The sequence below is a fragment of the Bos indicus genome, chromosome 12 (assembly GCF_029378745.1).
Source record: "Bos indicus isolate NIAB-ARS_2022 breed Sahiwal x Tharparkar chromosome 12, NIAB-ARS_B.indTharparkar_mat_pri_1.0, whole genome shotgun sequence".
Classification (NCBI taxonomy): domain Eukaryota; kingdom Metazoa; phylum Chordata; class Mammalia; order Artiodactyla; family Bovidae; genus Bos; species Bos indicus.
This window is the reverse complement of record NC_091771.1, coordinates 18,346,983-18,370,932: the sequence shown is the minus strand read 5'-3', so window position 1 is coordinate 18,370,932 and position 23,950 is coordinate 18,346,983. Positions and strand designations below refer to the sequence as shown.

At 44.5% G+C, this 23,950-nt stretch overlaps 1 protein-coding gene across 1 annotated transcript; it reads right to left on the bottom strand.

Moving 5' to 3' along the window:
- Window positions 1-3,485: 3,485 nt before the first annotated feature.
- Window positions 3,486-23,765, bottom strand: CYSLTR2 (cysteinyl leukotriene receptor 2). Its single transcript, XM_019971287.2, has 4 exons — window positions 23,385-23,765; window positions 9,332-9,630; window positions 6,295-7,329; window positions 3,486-4,179 (listed from the first exon to the last, which is right to left on the bottom strand). Exons 3-4 carry the CDS (start codon window positions 7,326-7,328, stop codon window positions 4,110-4,112), a joined length of 1,104 nt encoding a protein of 367 aa, XP_019826846.1. The 5' UTR covers window position 7,329; window positions 9,332-9,630; window positions 23,385-23,765; the 3' UTR covers window positions 3,486-4,109.
- Window positions 23,766-23,950: the final 185 nt, after the last annotated feature.

The following is a 23,950-nucleotide window of genomic DNA, read 5'->3' as shown; positions in this document are numbered from 1 at the left end:
AGGCTCTTTAGTTCTTCTTCACTTTCTGCCATAAGGGTGGTGACATCTGCATAGCTGAGGTTATTGATACTTTTCCCAGAAATCTTGATTCCAGCTTTTGTAAGTAGCATCCCCTTATTTCTATCCCACCCGTCCACTTTTCCCTCTCCCCACTGGTAACCACTAGTTTGCTCTCTATACCATGAGTTGGTTTCTGTTTTGTTAAACACTTGTGATCGATTTATGGCTTCCACGTAGATAAGATCCCTTAATTTCTTGTAGGGTAGGTTTAGCATTGATGAACAACATTCGCTTTTGCTCACTTGAGAAATCTTTATCTCTCCTTCTATTCTATTATTTATGTGTTTTGCTGCACTGGGTCCTAGTTGTGGCATGCAGAATCTAGTTCCCTGACCAGGGATCGAACCTGGGGCCCTCGGCATTGGGAGTGTGGAGTCTTAACCACTGGACCACTAGGGACGTCTCTCCTTCTATTCCAAATGATGCTCTTGCTGGGTAGAGTATAGCAGGTTGCAGGATTTTCCCTTCAACACTTTAAGTATATCATTCCACTCCCTCTGGCCTGTGAAGTTTCTCCTGAAAAATCAGCTTATAACCTTTAGGGTTTCTCTTGTACATGATTCTGTTTTTTTCTTGCTGCCTTTGGAATTCTCTATCTTTTAACTTTTGCCATTTTAATTATTATATGTCTTGGTGTGGGTCTGTGTGGGACCATCTTGTTTGGAACCTTCTGTGCTTCCTGTACCTGGTTATCTGTTTCCTTCTTCAGTTTTGGGAATTTTTCAGCCATTATTTCATCAAATACATTTTCAAACCCTTTCCCGCATTTCTTTCTGGAACCATTATAACATGAATATTGGTACACTTGATGCTGTCTCAGACGGTCCTCATTTTTTAAATTTATTTTTCTTTTTGCTGTTCTGATTGGGTGGTTTATGCATTCATTCTTCTATATCACATAGTCTACTCTTAATTCCTGCTAGTGTGTTTTATTATATTCTTCATTTCTGACTGATGTTTTTCTTTTTCTTTTTTTGACTGATGTTTTTCTATAGATTCTGTTTCCTTGTTAAAATTCTCACTGTTTTTATCTGTTCTGTTCCCTAATCCAGTTACCATACTTATTACTACTCTTTGCTTCATTAGTTGTCTTTTTAGGGGATTTTCTCTTGCTCTTTCAATTGAAACAAATTTCTCTCTTTTTCTTTTGCTTATCTTTCTCTGTCTCTGTGAAATTAGGAGAAACAGTTACCTACATGAAGGGGTCTTGAAGGGATATCCTAGTGTTGGGTCACACCTGTACCCACTGCATGTGCCACTGGCTTTGGTGGGAGACCCGGATCTGAACATGTGTGTGCTAAGTTGCTTCAGTAATGTCATACTCTGTGTGACCCTATGGACTGTACCAGCCCACCAGGCTCCCCAGTCCATGGAATTCTCCAGGCAAGAATACTGGAGTGGGTTGCCAGTGCCCTCCTCCAGGGGATATGAACACAAATTCCATCTTCCTCGGGATGTGCTGGCAGCTATCGTCTTGGCAGGAGGTGGGGCTGGAGGTGGAGGGGCGAGAGTCAGAGCCCAGTGTGTGTGTGTGTTTGTGTGTGTGTGTGGGGGGGGTGGTTCTTCTCTGCTCAGTGGCTGTCACTTCCCTATTGGGGCTTGGGGTGGGTCCCAAGTTGCTTGAGCGGAAGCCCTGAGGGTCGGATCCAAGCTGGCTCTAATCCCTGTAAGCGTCTGCTCTGCCGGCTCCCAGAACTAGCACCCCACCCCAGAGGGGAGCAGAGCTGGAGCAACAAGGGCTTGTGCGGGCGCTCAGCATGGCTGGCAGCCTGGGCTGTGGGATGCAGATGCTTCTACTTCTGCTGAGCTGCCTGTGGAAATAATGGCTGTGTCCCGCCCCCAGCCCCAACACACACACACTCAGATACCACTGGGGGATCTGAGCCTCCTTTGTCCCTCACAGCCTAGTTCTCCTTTGACCTTGGCCACCCTGCGCCAGCACTGCAGGAGCCCTTGCCCCAGCATGGAGCTGCATTGTGAAGCAAGCTGGGCTGGAGCAATCTGTGGTTCAGGCGGGGGCGACTGTGGAAAACCACCCAGTCACCTGTGCAGTTTCAACCCACCCTCTCTTTCCACCCTGATAAAATATTGTGTACATGTTTCTCACGAGTGGAGTCCAGTCTTCCCACAGTCCTCCTCTTAGTCTTACCAGGCCTCCAAGCAGCCAAAGGGATGCATCTTCCTGGTGTCCAACCCCAGGGCAGGAGTGCCTAATATGTGGTTCTAACTGCTCACTCCCCAGGGAGGGTCTCCACACACATAATCTCCCTTCTCTTCCGAGTCCCAGTAGCTTCTCTTCCCTTCCTACCTGTTTCCGCGTGGATCTTTCTTATAGCTTTGATTGTAGACGAGTGTTCCTGCCAGTCTCCAGTTAGTTTTCAGTCAGAATTGTTCCACGTGTGGATGAATTTTGGATGTGTTTGTGGGGGGAAGTGAGGTCTGCATCCTCCTACTCTGCCATTTTGATCTCCTCCCCTCAACGCCCTCTTGAGGTGTAGACTCTGTTTGTCCTCACTCAGTCAGAGCAATCCCTTATTTCTTGGTTTTTTAAGGAGCTGGTGTGTAATCTGAGTTGTTTAGTCACTAAGAGTCACGTCTGACTTGTTTTTGAGCCCATGGACTGTAGCCCACCAGGCTCCTCTGTCCGAGGGATTTCCCAGGCAAAAATATTAGAGTAGGTTTCTGTTTCCTTCTCCAGGGGATCTTCCCAACCCAGGGATCGAATCTGGGTCTCCTGTATTGGCAGGGGTGTTCTTTATCATGGAACCACCAGGGAAGCCCATGTAATCTGAGTAGGTCTATCAGAAGGAAGCCGGTGATTTTGTTAGATGACTTGGGCAGGAGATACTATTTCTTTTTTTTTTTTTTTTTTGAGAAGGAAATGGCAACCCACTCCAGTACTCTTGCCTAGAAAATCCCGTGGACCGAGGAGCCTGGTGTCCATGGGGTCGAAAAGAGTCGGACACGACTGAGCGACTTCACTTTCACTTTCTTGGATACAAGTAAGGAAGCATGCAGCCCCTGGCTGTTTTGCAATCAGCTTGTTTCCATGAGGTGATTCAGCCTTGGGACCAAGCCCAAACCTGAAGAGGAAGCCTCAAAGACATCCTGACTGAATAGGACCTGAAGCCCAGCTTTCCTTTGTATGGTTCAGTTATGTAATATAGTGACTGTTTAAACCCTTGTAGTTGGGTTTTCTGTTACTTGTAACTAAAAAAAAATTCTAACATGCCAAATCACCCCTGACCCCAGACTCCCCTTATCTCAAAATGGAACTTCCATTGCATGGCAAGGCTGGGTGGGGCCCAGATCCAAATGTACTCCTTTTCTTCTTTCCTTTCTTCTCTCAGTGTTCAATTTCCATTTCTGGTAGCCTTTCTTTTCTTCCTTGTCTTTTTTATTTTTTAAGGAAAAATTAATTCTAATTTTAAATTTTAATTTTGACTTAATTTTTATTTTATTTCAGCAATACACAGTCACAAATTAGACAGTTAAATAGTTATTAAAAGGAAAAGAGAAATCCCCACCCTATCTTCCCATATCCAACTTCTCTCCAAAGGCAATCCTATCAATTATTTTTACTGTTTATTCTGCACTTTAGCTTCTATTGTTAAATAACATTTTTATACAGGTAGTTATCATTCTTTAGCTTTAATTATTATGCATTTTCTGTGATAAGGGCCATAGATTTCTTATACCCCTCCCTCCACACACACAACCTCTCTCCCTCATTTCCTGAAAAAAATTATATCACAGTATTTTGCTATTTATATTCTCTATGTAAATATTGTTCACAGCTGAACCATGTAGTGTACTATGGTTTTATTTCCATTCTTGAACATCAGTTTCTTTCCCCCTAGTATTTAATAATTGCTTTCTCTTTTAACTTGCTTATTTTCCTGTGTATTTTTACCAGTTCATCCCACGCTATCCAAAAAAGACATAAATCTCTCCAACACGTGTAAATCAATCAATTTCTTATTTTTCTGCTACACACCAACGTCCTAGGAATTTTCTTCATCTTTATCCTGTGTTGGAGTCTCTGCTTTCTAGATGTCATGTTTTCCTTTATCTTGGTTTATTCTCTTATTTTGGAGAAGCAAACTCTCCTGTAGGGTTCTGTTAAAAAATGCAAAGGTGTTGAAAATGTTGAGACCTTTCATACTGAAAATGTTTCTATCTACCCTCTCATTTACTGTTGCTTTTTCATGTTCTGGCCCTTTTCTCCGATGTGTAGTAGTCATTGACTGCTGTCCTGTAGAAGGATCCTCCAGGCATGTGTCTTGATAAGGTGTGTGTCTGTCAGCATTCTGGTAGCTGAGTGACCAAAGAACTCTGAGGCTCCTCTTCACTATGAGGACTTCCCCTCAGTCTCTTCCTAGTTTCAGAACACCACCTCCTTCCCACCCTCCACTCTATCTTGGGGCTAATTCCAAAGAGAGAAACTTCAGCCTTCAGTCTTTTCATGAGAGTAAGAAGGGGTAGGTACCTGATGAGGGAAGAAAGCTTTCACTTAAGACAGTCAAGTAATGTCCCTGGAGGGTTGCCAGGGAAACGGTGGGTGAAGCACCTAGCCAACCCCTCTGCACAGATGTTTTTAAAATTCTTGTGGAGCTCTATGAACTTGAACAAAATTCTTAATTTCTCTGGGCTTTAGTTCCTTCATCTGTAAAATGAAAATACAGGGCTTTGGTGTGAGGGTTAAGTGGGATTAATGGATGAGTAGTGCCTTGCACAGGCTTCTCTGGTGGCTCAGATGGTAAAGAATCCACCTGCAATGTGGGAGATCTGGGTTCAGTCCCTGGGTTGGGAATCCCCTGGAGGAGGGCATGGCAATCCACTTCAGTATTCTTGCTGGAGAATCCCCAAGGACAGCAGAGTATGGTGAGCTACAGTCCACAGGGTCACAAAGAGTCGGACATGACTGAGTGACGAAGCACAGCACAGCGCAGTGCCTTGCACAGTCTGCCCAGCACAGAGAGGGCACTCGATTGTTGACAGTACAGTGGTCATGGTGGTGGCAGTAGGTAGTCGACTTGGTTTTGCTTCAGTGGGCAGACAGGACCCCACCTCCCACAAACCAGTGCTTTTCTACACTCTCTCAGAAGAAAGCCACCCTTCTCATGTTCTGTCAAATGTTCATTGAATTTCATAGAATTTCAGGGGTACCACAATCTTTGTAACTTGCCTTCCAGCTTACCCTCTCTCTGAGTGCCCAACCAAACCCTTAGCACCATCTCCTTTATTCTGGAGGTTTATCCCATCCAAATGGATTAACTTGTAGGATGAGAACTGCAGTAAACAGCCTGAACCCAAATCTCAAGAGTAAAATTGACCCCCTTCTTTCCTATTCTGCACATAATCCCTCCACCCCGAGGGCAATGCCCCGCATCCTTCTCCTAATCTTCCTGTCTTTCCTAAGCCCCTGACAAGAGAAAGGCATAGCTTTTGCCTTTGGATTTTCATTTTGCACTAGAAATCCTCTCCTAGTGCAAAATGAAATTCTTTTTCCCCTTTCTCTCTTGTCCCAGGGCTTCTCTCCGTTTTTTCTCCCCTCAGTTCCTGTTGGGGACCTTGACTTTGCTTTGTTAGAGGGCAGATTTCCTCTTCACAATCTTTCCCCTGAATTCTAAGGATGCTTTTCTTATCTGTTCTGGGGCCTCCAATAGCTTTGTTAATTGGCTGTATCTCAGGAGAATGAGATGGTTATCATCACTGACTCAATGGACATGAATTTGAGCAAACTCTGGGAGTTGGTGAAGGACAGGGAAGCCTGGCATGCTGCAGTCCATGGGGTGGCAAAGAGTCAGATATATAATGACTGAACAACAATAACAACAGGAGATTGAAGAAGGACGAGGAACAAGAGAAGCTGGAAACGTTGGGGTTGTCTTAAAACTAAGCATTTAGAATGCCTAGTGGGCCAGAGATATGACTGATACAGAATTTGATGAGAAGCAGCAGCCACTGTGCTCAGCATATTCTCCCAGTCTGACATTTCTGGTTGCAAGACTCTAATGGGGATTTTTCCTGTTGTACTCCTTATTTAGGCTCAAACACTGAAGATACACCTAATGAAAAATTTGCAGTAGGTCTTATAATAAAATCATAGTCAATTAAATCTTGGGAATCGACCTTTGTTGGGAATGGTGTAAATAGATGGTCTTTTGGAGACCACATGTGAATGAAGGTGGACACAAGACGTAGGAACAGCCTCGCCCAAGAACCCCTTACCCTCTTGTTTCGTTTTTCAGCCACACACAGAAAGGAAAGCTGCACTTTGGTTCCTGTGGATGATCTTTCCTGAGTGCAGACTTTAGTCTGTCCTTAAAATTCTCCCCAGCAAAGTAATAAAGCAAAGGGTTGAAGCAGCTGTTGGCTGCCGCCAAAGCCAGTGTGATGGCCACAGCTTTATGCAGCGAGTCTCTGCATATATCCGCCGTCCACTGAAGCAGGTGGAGGGTTCTCAGTATATGATAGGGCAAGAAACACAGGAGGAAGATGACCAAGGCAATGATGATGGTGGTCAATGCCTTCCTGTGAGAAAGCCGCAGCCCTAATTCTGGGACCTCCGCCTTCAACAGAGCTCGAATGATCAGCATGTAGCAGATGCTGAGTGTGCAGAAGGGCAGCAGAAAGCCCACCACCAAGGCAATGTAGTTCATGGTCTTCAGTTTAGGAGCTTTATTACGATTCAGCTCCAAGCACAACGTGACATTGCCCTTCAGCTCAGAGCCATTGTTCAGAAGCGTTGTTGAGGAAGCCATGATAAAGATCCATATGATGCCACAAACAATCCAGGCATTCCTGACGCTAGTGGCATGAAGGAGCCGGAAGGGGTGAACGGTTGCCAGGAAACGCACCACACTCAACACAGTCAGGAAATAAATGCTGCTGTACATGTTGACATACATAGAGTAAGACATAATCCTGCAACTCAGGTCCCCAAATATCCAATTGGACCCTCTGAGGTAATAGTCCACCCTGAAGGGCAGTGTGGCTGTGAATAAGAGATCTGAAGTAGCCAGATTGAGCATGAAAATGTTCACAGATGTGGACTTCCTATAAGGTTGCACGAAAACATATATGGAAAAGCCATTTCCCAAGGCTCCCCAGATAAATATTACCAGGTACACGATGGGGTAAAATTCTCTCTTAAAGTCTTCAGCTGTGCAGTTCCTGTTGCTATGGTGATCACTGAAGGTGCTGTTGGTTTCCATTTCTGATGCGGATATGGATGGAGATAAGGACACAAGTTTTCTTTCCATGCTGAATCAAAAAGAAACAGATACAAAAGGTTGCTTCCTGCTCATTGCTTACATTTATCCAGGTTTTAATGAAACAGAGAGAAATACTAGCTTTTCTTTGAAACTTGAATCAAAAAATACTGGCTATGTCTTACCATATGCTTATTGTTTTACCATCTGTCTTCACTATATGTTTCATTTCATTTCATGATAAACTTCTAGAATGCAGAATAACCATTCATTTATTTGACTGAAGCTGAAGTCTCAGACTAGGGGAACTCTTGCCCAGGGTCCAGATGAAGATCATCTAAAACTTGTCTGTGACCCTGGAGAAAGTCATCAATTACACATCTTCTGCTTTGGAAGCTGACAAAGATTCTCTTCTTGATGAAACTCTAGCCAGGCTCCTCTGAGTCCTCGTCAACCAGGTGTCAACCTTGGCTCACGCTGACTTGAATAACAACTAACATAAAAACACTAACATAGTTTTGAACAACTCAAGACTGCATCTCGAGGATGACCATAACCTCCCCTTCTTACATAGCCTGAGAAAACTCAAGGCTGTCAAAAGAATTCAGTGTTTGTTCCAGCCAACACCTGGACATAGGGCCTCTGCCTCAAGCCTGTGTGGGAGGGTAGGAGCCTAATCTCGTAAGCACCAGTTAGAAAACCCAGATATTTTCCACCTTGACCCAACCCCTCCTTCCTATTTGTAATTTTTTAAATTCCCTGACTCTACTGAGCCCCTGCTCACTCCCTTCTCTCTCCTTTTTCTCATTCTCTTTTTAAAACACCTAGAGACTTCCTTGGAGAAGGCAATGGCAAACCACGCCAGTACTCTTGCCTGGAAAATCCCATGGACGGAGGAGCCTGGAGGGCAGCAGTCCATAGGGCCGCTGAGGGTCGGACACGACTGAGCGAATTCACTTTCACTTTTCACTTTCATGCATTGGAGAAGGAAATGGCAACCCACTCCAGTGTTCTTGCCTGGAGAATCCCAGGGACAGGGGAGCCTGGTGGGCTGCCGTCTATGGGGTCGCACAGAGTCGGACACGACTGAAGTGACTTAGCAGCAGCAGGGACTTCCTTGGTGGTCCAATGGGTAAGAATCTTCCTTGCAGTGCAGGGAATGTGGGTTTGATCCCTGGTCAGGGAAGATCCTACACGCCATGGAGTAACTGAGCTTGCGCCCTGCAACTGCTGAGCATGTACGCCATGACTGGAGAGTCTAAGTGCAGCAGTGAGAGATCCCATAGGATCCAACAAGGATCCTGTGTGTTGCAACTAAGACTCGGTACAGCCAAATAAATGAATAAGTAAGTATTTTTTTTTTAAATAAATAAGATAAAACATCTAGTTACTTCTGAGTTCAGTTCATGTTGGACTAGTATATTATTGAAAAAATTGCAATAGTATATGATTGAATAAAATCTGTCTTACCACTCTTAGAAGTGTGCAGGTTTGTTTATCTTTGACCAAGCATTGCTTTAAATGTAAATTTACTAGGCATAGTTGTCATGGATAATCACAAGGTTCTTAATTTCTTCTTTTCTAGTCAAAGAGAAATTTATACTGAACACTTCTTGCCTTACTTATGTAAATACTACAGGACAGCCCATAACTGCAGAGGTAGGGGCAGACTTCTAGATATCTAGGGGAAAAAACAAGTGGCTTGGGGGGACATAATTTCATTGTCTGGGTATGGTAGTCTGGGTCCCTATTTTACAGTTTTTTATAAGAACTAATAACCATTTTTGTTTCTGCAAAGTCCTCCATTTTTAAATCTAAGCCCCAAATTACCTAACACAAGCACAATTCCTGCAATAATTCTTTTCCAACACCCTCTTCCTGAGATATTCTGATTTCCCATGGTGTGCATTCTCCTTGATACAACAAGTCAATAAACTCAATGGTGTCCAACTACAGGGGTGTTCCTAAAGGCCTTTGACTAGAAGACACTGACCCTGAGAATTCACAGAATGATCTAAAAGAAGTATGGTAAAACATTAGTTAAATTAACCTACCCAAATGGATGCTTTGTAAATGTATTTCCGATACGGCAAATATGTTTTTCAATTCTCCTTCAGAGACTGATGTGAAGATGCAACTCAGAAAATACGGTTGGTATGTAAATAATGTAAAAGAAAAAAAAAAGTCTTTTCTTTAGTTCAGCACTTCCCAAAGTATCTTCCACAAACTACGAATTCCATGAGATGTTCTGTGTAAGGAAAGGCTTCTGTGTTCAAATCAGCCTGAGAGACACAGCAAGCTTTAGTATCCCTCTCTTGGAGATTCATAACACATGTCAAAGCTCAAGGAGGTCCTATAAGAAAAAAAAACAAGTCTGATTAATACAGGGTGTCCCTCTTTATTTTTTTTTACTCTGAAAACGTTTTTGCATATTGAAACATTCTACTATTCTACAGAACTAATGTTCTATAAAATCTTCCCTGTGAAATGCTGATGTTATTATATAACTTATCTAGAATATGATTTTGATAGATGAAGAAGATCCCTACTTAATGGGCCAGATCAACAAGCCAGGGTTCAAATGTCTGGAATTAAAGAGCTCTAAGTTACGTTGGGGGCTTCCTTGGTGGCTCAGACAGTAAAGCGTCTGCCTGCAATGCGGGAGACCCGGTTCGATCCCTGGGTTGGGAAGATCCCCTGGAGAAGGAAACGGCAACCCACTCCAGTACTTTTGCCTGGAAAATCCCGTGGACTGAGGAGCCTGGCGGGCTACAGTACATGGGATCACAAAGAGTCGGACACGACAGACTTCATTTTCACTTTCTACCTTTTATGTTAGAGTCAATTAAATTTGGAAGCACTTACTATTGGGGGAATGAGCATTTCTAAGCATCCATTCCTTTGTGAAATGAGAGTTGTATTAGTTTCCTAGGGCTTTTTAACAAAGTACCACAGGGAGTTCCCTGGTGGTCTAGTGGTTACAATTCAGCACTTTCACTGCTGTGTCGCAGATTCAATCCCCAAAGCCAATGCGGTGCAGTCAAAACAAACAAACAACAAATACACACACACAAAAAACACACACACGGGGCTTTGCTGGTGGCTCAGTGGCAAAGAATCTGCCTATCAATGTTCTTCCCTGTAGCTCAGACAGTAAAGAATCTGCCTGCAATGCAGGAGACCTGGGTTCGATCCCTGGGTCGGGAAGATCCTCTGGAGAAGGGAATGGCAATGCAGTCCAGTATTCTTGTCATGGAGAATCCCATGGATAGAGGAGCCTGGTGGGCTATGGTCCATGGGGTCGCAGAGTCAGACATGACTGAGCAGCTAACACTACTGCTATCAATGCAGGAGACATGGGTTCAATCCCTGGGTCAGGAAGATCCCCTGGAGAAGGAAATGCCAACCCACTCCAGCATTCTTGCCTGGAAGATTCCATGGACAGAGGAGACTGGTGGGCTGCAGTCCTTGAGGCTGAAAAGAATCAAACACCGCTGAGCATGCACACACAAGGAGGAAAGGGGTGGAATGGGAGAAATTGGGAGACTGGGATTGATACACACTATCAATACAATGTACAAAATACACAACTGTTGGGAGCACAGTGTGTAGCACAGGGAAATCTAATGCACTGTGATGTCCTACATGGGTTGTTGTTATTTAGTCTTTAAGTCCTGCCTAACTCTCCTGAGACCCCATGGACTGTAGCCCCCCAGGCTCCTCTGTCCATGGGATTTCCCAGGCAAGAGTACTGGAGTGGTTTGCCATTTGCTTCTCCAGGGGATCTTCCTGACCCAGGGATCAAACCTGCCTTTCCTGTACTGGCAGGTGGATTCTTTACCACTGAGCCACCTGGGAAGCCCATGTGTTCTATTACCAATGGCCTTTTTAGAAAAGGACAGAGTCCTGTCCATATGGCCCTGACTTTGGAGTCAGAACTTGGACAAAATCTTAGGAAAAGTTGATATCAGGAAAGGATCTAAAATAGTAGGTCTGTCTAGTCAAGGCTATGGTGAGAAAGTCTCAGTCAGCTTCTGTGAAGTGTTTGTTGCTGGAGGAAATCAGGGAGGAAAGACGCATTCTTTTCTCTGCAGACACCCCCTTAACTCTCAGCCCGTCTTCAAATGGGCTTCCATCTCTTCTTCTGTTCATTTCTTGTCCTATCTCCTCAAACTTCATACACCTGAACCAAGCTAGAGCAGAATGGACACTGAACCTGAAATTTGACTTCCAGCTCTCCCAATTTCTAGCTGTTAAGACCTTGCACCACTGGTCACAGTTATACCTGTATTTTTATAAATGAGAGTCAGCTAACGGAGCCATGCCACCAGGCCACAGACGGTGGAAAAAGCACAGAAGCCTGGGTCCTGCTCTGTCAGTTTCTAGATACATGTGGCCTTGGCTAACACATCACTTCGCTTATTTGGGGAAGTGTATCTGTGAAATGAGGATAATGCTCTCCGCTGACTCTAACAGAAAAGAGCTCCAAGAGAAGCAAATGCGGGTAAAGCACTTTGCAAACCATGAAGCTGGCATTATCGCTATAATTTTACTGCTCCTCAGTGCCAGGAAGCTGGGGACTGGATTTGCACTTCTTCAGGTATGTACCCGTGCTGTTTACTCTGCTACTTTTTTTTCCTCCTGGCCATGTCCTGCAGCATGTGAGATGTTAGTTTCACAATCAGGAATCAAACCTGTGGCCCTTGCATTGGAAGCATGGAGTCCTGAACACTGGACTGTCTACTCTGTTCTCTCCACCTTTCCCCCTCTTCTCCATCTTCCTCCTCCCCAGTCTGCAAGGTACCCAATTCTGTGTGTGTGTTTGTGCTTAGTCACCCAGTCATGTCCAACTCTTTGCGACCCCATGGACTGTAGCCTACCAGGCTCCTCTGTCCATGGGGACTCTCCAGGCAAGAATACTGGAATGGGTTTCCTTGCCCTTCTCCAGGGGATCTTCCCAACCCAGGGAACGAACCCAGGTCTCCTGCATTGCAGGCAGGTTCTTTACTGACTGAGCCACCAGGAAAGCCCAACTCTAGTCAAACCAAATCTTCTTCTTTAACACCTGCATCACCTTCTGCATGTCGCCTTACCCAACCGACACTTTTCATAGGTCTCTCTCATCACTCCTGCAGCTCTTGTAATGTCCTTGTTAAAGTTCACAGAAATGTCGGTGTAAGGAGCCAAATCTGCCACTTACAAGTTTGGGAATCTTGCACAAACAATTTATCTTCTCAGAGTCTCAGTTTCCTCATCTGTAAGTGGCATGATGACTTTAAGGTGTTTCACACTTTAAAGGTGAGGACTCAATGACATCAACTACCGTGATTAAATCTCAAAGTGTGGGCTTAGACCCATGATAAAGAGATGAAAAGGATCTCAGAGCATTAGTAAAAATATGAAAGGCTGGAAGTGAAAGTGAAGTCGCTCAGTCGTGTCCAACTCTTTGCGACCCCACGGACAGTAGTCTACCAGGCTCCGTCCATGGGATTCTCCAGGCAAGAATACTGGAGTGGGCTGCCATTTCCTTCTCCAGGGGATCTTCCCAACCCAAGGATCAAACCCGTGTCTCCTGCATTGCAGACAGACGCTTTACCGTCTGAGCCACCAGGGAACCCCCATGAAAGACTGAGAGGTGATTTAATGATAAAGATGCTGAAAGGATGACAGGGGTTCCCCTCTACTGCAGGCAAGCAGTACTAGAGCAGCAGGTGAGAGCTAAAGCTTTGGTTTGAAACCTGGTTCTTTCACTCACCAACTCTGTGGCCTTGGACCTTATCTCACTGAGCCTCAGTTCTTTATCAATAAAATGGAGATAACTAAAACAATAGTCCTTACTTGTCTAGGTTGCTGTGAGAATTAAGCAAGATAACCCATGAGGTTAGAACCTGGGTCACAGGAAACCTTGGAGAAAGCAACACTTGTTAGTGAAACTGAGCTCCCAGTGGGGCTCCTGGGCATGAAAGTCTTTCTGTCATTCCATTTCTTGCAGGAAACAGACTCCAGCCTCCATAACCTTCCATAAAGCTGGTTTTAGAAAAGGCAGAGGAACCAGAGATCAAATTGCTAACATCTGTTGGATCATCGAAATAGCAAGAGAGTTCCAAAAAAACATATATTTCTGCTTTATTGACTATGCCAAAGCCTTTGACTGTGTGGATCACAACAAACTGTGGAAAATTCTGAAAGAGATGGGAATACCAGACCACCTGACCTGCCTCTTGACAAATTTGTATGCAGGTCAGGAAGCAACAGTTAGAACTGGACATGGAACAACAGACTGGTTCCAAATAGGAAAAGGAGTACATCAAGGCTGTATATTGTCACCCTGCTTATTTAACTTATATGCAGAGTACATCATATGTACTCTGGGCTGGGCTGGATGAAGCACAAGCTGGAATCAAGATTGCTAGGAGAAATATCAATAACCCCAGCTATGCAGATGACACCACCCTTATGGCAGAAAGTGAAGAAGAACTAAAGAGCTTCTTGATGAAAGTGAAAGAGGAGAGTGAAAATTTTGGCTTAAAGCTCAACATTCAGAAAACTAAGATCATGGCATCCAGTCACATCACTTCATGGCAAACAGATAGGGAAACAGTGGAGACAGTGTCAGACTTTATTTTTTGGGGCTCCAAAATCACTGCAGATGGTGACTGCAGCCATGAAATAAAAAGATGCTTAACTCCTTGGGAGAAAAGTTATGACCAACCTAGACATCATATTCAAAAGCAGAGACATTACTTTGCCAACAAAGGTCTGTCTAGTCAAGGCTATGGTTTTTCCAGTAGTGATGGATGGATGTGAGAGTTGGACTATAAAGAAAGCTGAGTGCCAAAGAATTAATGCTTTTGAACTGTGGTGTTGGAGAAGACTCTTGAGAGTCCCTTGGACTGCAGGGAGATCCAACCTGTCCATCCTAAAGGAGACCAGTCCTGGGTGTTCATTGGAAGGACTGATGTTGAAGCTGAAACTCTACTACTTTGACCACCTGATGCGAAGAACTGACTCACCTGAAAAGACCCTGCTGCTGGGAAAGATTGAGGGCAGGAGGAGAAGGGGACGACAGAGGATGAGATGGGTGGATGGCATCACCGACTCAATGGACATGAGTTTGAGTAAACTCTGGGAGTTGGCAATGGACAGGGAGGCCTGGCCTGCTGCAGTCCATGGGGTCACAAAGAGTTGGACATGACTGAGGGACTGAACTGAACTGAACTGAGACCAGATTAGAGGAGTGTAGGCTCTGGACACACGCTAATCTTATCACCACTCCCACCCTTGAATCATTTGCTATAAAACTCCTCATCAAATCCTTCTGGGCTGGGATACACCATTTTGAGGGCAGGAGCCCATTGTGCCCCCTTTGCCTAGCAAAGCAATAAAGCTATTCTTTTCTACTTCACCCCAAACTTTGTCTCCAAGATTCATTTCAGCACCAGTGCACAGAGGCTGAGCTTTCAGCGTTATTTCACCATCAAGAATACTGGAGTGGGTAGCTATTCCCTTCTCAGGGTAGCCTCCCAACTCAGGAATCTAAACCAGGTCCCCTGCATTGAGGGTAGATTCTTTACTGTCTGAGTTACCAGGGAAGAATTAAAGAATTAACATTGTTAGTAGCTCAGTCATGTCCAACTCTTTGCAAACCCATGGACTGTAGCCCGCTAGGCTCTTCTGTCCAAGGAATTCTCCAGGCAAGAATACTGGAGTGGGTAACCATTTCCTTCTCCAGGGGGTCTTCCTGACTCAGGGATCAAACCTGGGTCTCCTGCATTTGCAAGCAGATTCTTTACCATCTGAGCCACCTGGAAAGCCCTTCTGTATCATTAGCTGTTATTACTGTAAAAGTTCATAGACTTAGCTCCCTGAAGTTGTACAAAGAGGACTCAACCCTCTGGATTGAAAGGTTTTACAGCCTCAGAATCCCAGAGGCCCCAAAGTGGTAGCTAATATACCCTCCAAAACAGAGAAGTATCAGTGAGTGCCTTGTTCTTGAAATCCAACCCTGCTAGCTCAGCCCTCAGTTGTAACAGGCTCCAAATGTCCAGGTGGAAATGTATAGCTTGAGACACTTCTTTAGCCTCCCAGAAACAGTCTTGTATTAATACTTATAGAGTTTTTCAAGGGCTAATGTGAATTAGATGCTTACAGATCAAAACAGAAATACAAACGAACAGATCTGAGATTACCATATCTTTTGAATGAGGAGCTGGTTTCTGGGCTTCTAAAATAAACAGGGGGCAGATGAGTGAACCACTCAGAGCCTTGTTCTATGGAGTCAGCATCTTGGAGTGTTCTGCCACTCTGATTCTCTGCCCCATCTGTCCCATAGTGCCAATGCCTCCCATCCTTTCCCGTACCACCAGCCTAATGGTCCTTTGTCTGCCAAATGCCATTTTCCTCCCACACTTCATAGCTATGATGTCAACCTGTCACTGAAAGAGGTGCTAGCGGATCTGCTATAAACCAGTAGGTGTTAAATAGCATTCAGGGCTTGGGAAGTTCCCCCAGGAGCAAATTCTCCAGTCTGTGCTGCCAAGATCTCTTTAACAGATCTGGGGCCCAGCGGGACCCCTCAACCAGAGTCCTGGGCCTGATAGGATGACACTGAAGCTTCCCCTCCAGGGCCTGACTTTCATTGTCTCCTCTCTGTCCTCTGCCTAGGAGTTCATGTGCACAAGTTACAAAGCTCGTAAGACCTGACCTCTCCTCCCAGATCCCAACCAAACTGTACCGGACTCACTCCAGGGCTTGGCAGACAGAAAAGTCAGTGTGCTCTTCATGAAATTTTCCAGGAATTCCTGGGGAGCTTGAAGACCCAAGGGACAGTCTTTGAATCTGGTCTCTGTCATCAGGGGAAGAGTTGAGTGAATTTTTGCAGCAAGGGTGGGAGTCCTTGTGGCAGAGGGCCCCTGTGGGAGACTGAATGCTCTGAGTAGTTTTCTACTTATAATTGCCTCCTCTCACTGGCTTCTTTTATAAGGAAGCTGCCTGGCCTGACTTCATCTCTCCGCAGATTTCTCAGGAACCCCACAGGATTTGGCAAACAGGAACGGGGAAAGTGTTAGTCACTCAGTTGTGTTTCTGACTCTTTGCAACCCTCTGGACTATATAGCCTGCCAGGCTCGTCTGTCTGTGGAATTCTCCAGGCAAGAATAATGGAGTGGGTTGCCATGCCCTCCTCCAGGGGATGTTCCTGATCTAGGGATGGAAGCCCTGGGAGCCACCAGAAACTTTCTTGCCTGGACTCAGCCTCAGGCTGCTTGAAATACTGTCTGTCAGGCCCCATGGGGGTGGGGTGCATATGCAGTGCACAGGAGCTCTGGCCTGCTGCGACCAAAAGGAGAACCTGATGCAGATACAGAGTGTGTGGTCAATGACATTCACCACCGCAAATGCAGGCGGGCAGACGCAGGAAGAAGAACCTCGAGAAGAAGCGTGTTGCCAGGGCCACCATCAGGGCAAAGATCAGCACGGATGCATGAAAGGTGACAATCTGGAGAGCACTGGCGTTGTCAAAATGTCAGCTCTTTGAGTCGCAGCGTCTTGCTGATGGTTTAGCAACAGCTGCCTTTTCTCTCTCTTTTGCCGACCACTTGTCCGGGTCAGTTAGCACATGCTCTTCCAAAATTCCATTCTCGAGAATTTCCCCGTGCCCAAAGGTGCCCATGGGTTATGGACATATATGGGGAGAGCTACGCCTTAGTACTGGAGTCTCTGCACAATTTTCTTATTTGATGTGCTATTTGGAGGAGAAAATGCTCCCAGAAAACAGTTTATCCCAGGGGACTGAACCCTAGGGGAGGGTTAACACCCAAGCCAGAGCCTTTCTGCCTCTGACAGCGAGATGCTTGGCTCACATCAGTGGACTGATTCAATGGACACGAACTTGGGCAAACTCCAGGAAAGAGTGAGGGACACGGAGGTCTGGTGTGCTGCAATCCATGCGGTTGCAAAGTGTTGGATACGACTGAGTGACTGAACAACAACAACAGCAGCAAAGCTGATTATGGATTTAATTTCATAAAGAATCTGAGCATTTAAAAAGTTGTTTTCTAATGCACTTCATCAGTCTATGAAGATTGGAAGTATCTGTTATTAACCCAATTTCTGATCCAAGAAACATCCAAGAAACGTCGCAGACTCATTCTGCAGCTGAGCCTCTGATTTCCAAGTCTTCTGATTCCAAAGACAGAAAACCAGCAAGTGTGATCTCAGAGGCCATTGCCCTACTCACCTCAGTAATTTCACAGGGGTTGTGTCAGCATCAGGACTCTTGCTGTCCACAATCCAAGTGACTACGAGACACAACTCAGGGGCTCCCCTAAAGCCCACTTATTCAAATGAAAACTCCCTCTCTGTCTTTCCCCTTCCACCTTAGCATTTCACCTTCCATTATTAAATTCACTTCTTGGAGCAAAGGAATTATTGATCAAGGTAGGTAGTTAAGCATCATATGATTCCTGGCAGGATACAGTGGCGGGATGAAGTCATAGAAAAATCTGGGGAGTAAATCCCAACAGGATCCAAACCCTAGCTCTAGCTCTTAGCGGTGGCCTGAGCATTTTCAGCAAGTACTCAGCCTTTCGGCATCACTGAGAGGACCAGGGAGACAACACCGTGAAAGAAACTGCACGGAGCCTGCACATCACACATTTTCAAGGCATCAGCAGCCTGTGCAAGCCTGGCTACTGCCAGGGGGAAGATAGTATGCCAGGTGCAGGATACCTGTAAAGAATGGTAAGAAAACTATAAGGCAGTGGTCTCCAGTCTTTCCTGCACCAGAGATGGGTTTCATGGAAGATAACTTTTCTGTGGACCAGGGCGGGGGTGATGGTTTCCGGATGATTCAGACATATCACATTAACTGCGCACTTTATGTCTATTATTATTATTACCTCAGCTCCACCTCAGATCATCAGGCATTAGATCCTGGAGGTTAGGAGATTAGGGTTACCCCTGCTGTAAAGGAAAGTAAGAAAGCTGTAAAGGATAAGAAGAAAATGTTTTCCTAGGTCTCAAAAAAATTGAAAATCAGGAGAATTGTCCAGGAAGGTGTCCTAACGAGCTGCCAGTAGCCTGGGGGACAGTGGACACAGGTGACCTAAAAGGGAGAGGTCAAAGGACAAAGCCCACTGCCGGCTCCCCCCACCCCTCAGCCCACAGCCCCAGCTCATTCTGCCACCCAATGTCTCCTTCAAGGAAGGCCTGCCTTGTTACCCAAGGTTCCCACTAGCCCCTCTTTCCACCCAGGGGCCCGCTCAAGGCCGCCCACGACAGGCTGTCATCTCTCCACCGCTGTCCTCAGAAAAATCCACTCCAGCCTCATAACTTAGTTCAATGCTCTGAACATACCAGACTCTGTCTTACCTACTTAGTCTGAACTCCAGTTCCTCACCTGGCCCTTTATTTGTGTGTGTGTGTGCTTAGTCATGTCTGACTCTTTGCAACCCTATGGACTGTATGTAGCCCACCAGGCTCCTCTGTCCATGGAATTTTCCAGGCAAGAATACTGGAGTGGGCTGCCATTTCCTACTCCAGGCTCTTTCTTACCAGCCTCAAGTTTCTTCCCAGAATCACTTCTAGAAAGAGCGTTCTCTGAGCCCTCTGGGTCTTGGCTGTTCCAGTGCTTCCTGTCTTCACACCACCCATGGGGCAGCCACTAGCTCCTGCTTATCCCTACCCCGCAGAGTGTTCACTCACTGAAGCAAGAACACCTTACTTGTCACTGCTGTATCCTGGGTCCTGGCATAGCTTGTGGCCATAAATGTGCACAAAGAAATAACCAGTGAGTGAGCAAATGAAACTATGATTCACCCACTCCCTGCTCATTTTATGTTTCATGATAGATATCTTCCAGGGAAAAAAAATTCTCAACGGTCTTTTACAACAGAATTGAAGAACTGACTCACTGGAAAAGACCCTGATGCTGAGAAAGACTGAAGGCAAAAGGAGAAGAGGGCGACAGAGGATGAGATGGTTGGATGGCATTACTGACTCAATGGACACGAGTTTGAGCAAACTCTGGGAGATAGTGAAGGACAGGGAAGCCTGGCGTGCTGCAGTCCATGGCGTCACAAAGAGTCGGACACGACTGAGCAACTGAACTGAACTGAACTGATGTCCAGGCATTTTTCCTCACAAACTTTTTGTCTCTGAAGTTCAAATCTAAGATCTGGGGACAGGAATGCATGTGAGTGCTTAGCCCCTCAGTTGTGTGTCTAACTCTTTGTGACCCTTTGGACTGTAGCCAGCCAGGCTCCTCCATCCACAGGGATTTTTTAGACAAGAATACTGGAGTGGGTTGCCATTTCCTCCTCCAGAGGATCTTGCTCATCCAGGGATCAAGCACACGTCTTCTGTGTCTCCTGCATTGCAGGTAGATTCTTTACCTGCTGAGTCATCGAGGACAGAAATATATCAGGTCAATGGCCTATAGGCAAGAGGAAGGTTGCAAAAGACACCCAGACATCATAGGAGGTGACTCTCTTTTTATCTCTGAGGGTTGCAAATTGTCTTTCTAGCTCTGGGCCAATAACTTCCACTGCAACTAACAAAGGAAGTCGCTTTCAAATCTCTCAGAATTTGCAAGACAACAAAATTCTAGTTGAGGTTAAGATTCAAAATAAAAGGAAACAAACTTATTTCAAAGAATCTGTGATGCCTTCAAGCATTTTTTAGATGATTGTGTTTCCCGTACTAGAGGAACAAACAAGCTAAAACTATAATCCCACAGGAAGACACTTACTTGGAGAATGGTGTTTTGTTTTTTCCATGATAAACATATTCTTGTTTTCATAACATGCAATAGAAATAATAACCGTGGACTGGACCCTTTTCAATTCTCCAAGCTTGATGAACATCGGGAGCAAATAGACTCCCCTTCCTACACCTTCTTCCTCTCTCTTCCTTTCGCTGCTCTTCCCCTGACTTATCCACATATCCCCCCTTCTTCTTGTTCTTCCTCAGATCTGCTTGCTTCTTTAAAACCTCTTCTTGAAATACTGAAGATGTAAAAAGCTTCTGCACTAACCCTGGCTCTTCCTGAGGATGCTCCAACTTTAAGATTCTTTGGTTCCAGGTTGCTGTTCCAGCTTCTATTACTTTCTCTGTCCAAGGAGTCAGCCCTTACTGCCACCAAGCCAGAGGAGAAGTTTTCCTTTAAAGATTGTCCAAGACTATACCCATTCTCCGTGGGTCAATTCACATAAAGAGGTTAATAGGTTCAATAGAGATAAAAAGAAGCTGTTAACTGAAGTTCACATTCATTGATGAATTAATGTATTTACACCTGCCCATTTATTCTTAGGGCTTCCCAGGTGACTCAGTGATAAAGAATTTGCCTGCCAACGCAGGAGACATAGGTTCGATCCCTGGGTTGGGAAGATCCTCTGGAGCAGGGAATGGCAACTCACTCCAGTATTCTTGCCTGGGAAATCCACAGAACAGAGGAGCCATGTGGGCTACAGTCTATGGCATTGCAAAAGAGTCGGACACGACTTAGCGATAAAAACATTTATTCTTAATGGAGCCCGTGTAGTGGGCTGTCTGCAGAGACTCCATCTTCAGCCGTTCTTCATCCAGCAGAAGGAATGAGACTCACACATAAGTAATTCCAACACAAAGAAGTAGTGGGCAGTTCCGTGAGGACACCATAGATACAGTGCTGTGGGTTCTGTTGTGGATTTGATAAGGCTCCACAGAAAAGCTGAAAAACCTAGGCCAATTCTTGACTTTCTCAACATTGCCCAGCTTGGCTGCTGTATAAACCAGAGCTCACTGGGTCATTGCACAATCACTTGTTAGGCTTCTACTGTCCAGATTTAGCCTTGGGGGATTAGCATGCCTCAGATGTCTGGTGAGCAACACAAACTAGGAAAGCAGGAAGCCCTGAGTCTGGAGCACACATGAGATACTCAAATGCCCAAGGTGATCCTGAAGTATAGCAATGTTGTTCAGTCACTAATCAGGTCCAACTCTTTGCAACATGGACTGCACGTTGCATGGACTGCAGCACGCCAGGCTTCCCTGTCCTTCGTTATCTCCCAGAGTTTGCTCAAACTCATGTCCATTGAGTCAGTGATGCCATCCAACCATCTCATCCTCTGTCGCCCTCTTCTCCTTTTGCCTTCAGTCTTTCTTAGCATCAGGGGCTTTTCCAATGCAATGAGTACACCACAAAAAATACATCACTTTCTTCCCAAATGAGTGATGTGTACGTGATGCGGGGTACCCTTGATGACCTCAGGTCAGGGAGGAAAGATGGCATCACGAATGAAAACATGTGTTTTGAGTTAGAGGGGAACTAGGTTTGACCCTCAGCTCTGCCTCTTGGTCACTCTTACTCCTGTGCTTCAAGACCTTCATCCGCAGAGGGAAGATTGGGCATTGATGAGGAAAACTGATACAATTAACTCAATGCCTGACACTTGGTAAGTTTCCAGGTGATGCTAGCTAACAATGATAAGAACATGCTAGCTAACAACAACAGGAACATTTGTGACAAGTATGAACAAAACTCATCAAGAATGAAAAGAAAGGCTTCTTTATGGCCAAGTAAAATGAGCTGGTACCATTTCATCTGGAGAAGAGCCAACCAGAAAGACAAGAACAATTCCATTCAATTTACTTCACATCTTTATTACACAAGCAATGAATGTGGTTAAAAAAAATAGTAAAGTAATACCAGCTGAAATAAACTTAAATTATAAGATTTACCACCAACCAGACACATACAAATGTTTGTGCCTTTACTTCCTTTCACTTTTCTTCAAATATACATATTTTCAAACAAAAATGAGTCCATATTTTAATGCTATTTTGTAACCTTGCTTTTTTCTTCCTGCTAAATCATAATCATTGCCATGTAAATAACTATTACATGTCAATGTCATGTAAAGAGCTAAAAGAATATGCAATTATATAGACATAACAAAATTTGAACAATGTTTTTCTACAATAACCATTACTCAAGATATATGTGCCCTGAATTGAACCAGATTGGGCCAGTTCTGGTTCGACCCTAGGAAAGATCCTGTGTCCTCTTGGCTGTACTTTCTTATTTTAAAGTAAGAGTTACACACTCCAGCACTCATGTGAATCAAATGAACGACTGTATGTGAAGGGATTTCATAGACAGTGAAGGCAGTATTGAAAGGGAGACTTAGACAGCTTGCTTGATAGTGCATCCCCTTTCCCTTAAAATGTATTGCTTTCAGGTATGGATCAGAGAGAGAGAAATATTACAAATAACCTAGGTTGGTTGTCATTATGCTTCTCACCCGCTAGAGCCACCTGAGAAATTTTTAAAAGTTAAAACAACAGCAACAACAACAGATGAGTGGCTCCTCACCAAAGTTAATTTTCAATTATTCTAAAGATAAGTTTCTAATCTCCCCAGAAGTGAATGATTCTGATGGAATGTACAGCCAGAGTTGAGAACCACTGGCTGAGGTCCCCAAAGGGTCACAAGCAGATTTTAAGCACACGGTCTCATACACACCTTCCCTCCCACTGTGCCTCTCAGTAAAACTGAAACTCAGTAAAACTGAGAGCTGAAATCTACATCCTCAAGTTTAACCTCCTCTCCTCAAAAAACAAGACTCTGAAAGGAAAAAAAATATATCTTATGTTATCAAATGACCCACTCTATGAAAAAAGGAAAGATGCTATATGACCCTATATAGGGGAATGCTTGGGCAAAGTACAGAAAATTTCCTCCATGTAATACTATGCAGCAATTTAAAATTATGATCATAAAGCATTTACAGCAATGTGGGAAAATGTATGCTGTAATGGAAAAAAGGAATATAAACGTATCTGTTGTGTACAAGCATGACTATGAAAATTAACTAAAATCATAGGTAGACGCACATAATAAATGGAAAGAAATAACCCCCAAAATATCAATAGCAGCTATCTCAGTGGTGGTTTTTGCTTCCTTCTACTTTTTTTGTACTTTCCCAATATTTTTTAAAGTACCATGTAGTAGAAAAAAGTTTATAGTAGAACAAAATAAACTTACTTTAAAAAATTATTCTTCTTCCTATGAAACATAGCAAAGCACAATTTTTAACAAGTTAACAGGGCAAAGATGAAAATGCTCACCTGAGTTTTCTTTCTTTCAGCTGCCGTGGCTCTGTATCCTCTGTCTCTGCTGTCTTCCTCCTCCAAGTAATTCAGTTTGCTTGTTTTAAAAAAAAGTGAAACAGCAAAGTGTATTTTATGAACAATGTCAGCCAATGGCAAGAGAAGAAGGAACTCTGGTCAGACAGCCATTTGTGCTGTAAGGAACTTTTGTGTCAGAGATGGTGCTGGCTTCCTTCTCAAGATAAAGAGTGAAGATTTCTACTTAGGGACCGCAGCTAAAGGAAGAAATCTGAATTAGCTCCTCCCCTCTCATTGTTTTTACTGGCATCTTTCACAAACAAGTCAAGGGGACGTGATGGGCTGGAGTCAGGAGTTTTAAGTGGCTTTAGTTCTCCGACATGTTTTTTGTTTCTATGACGACACTAAAATCAACACCACCTTATTAGTATAGCACTTCAAAGCTGTTCAGGGCAATTCCAACACCCACTTGCTTTTTCAACTTACTTGTACTTAGGCAGAGATATTATCCATTCTGGTGAAAATGCTGTCAAATGCTGTCATGGTATCCTCATTGCTCACTTAAA

Coding starts and splice junctions, on each gene's coding strand:
- CYSLTR2 (XM_019971287.2), bottom strand. CDS start 7,328: ATGGAAAGAAAACTTGTGTCCTTATCTCCATCCATATCCGCATCAGAA. Junction 4,180..6,294: donor CTGAAAAACGAAACAAGAGG/GTAAGGGGTTCT, acceptor ATTTTTTAACAG/AACCCTACAGGAGAGTTTGC.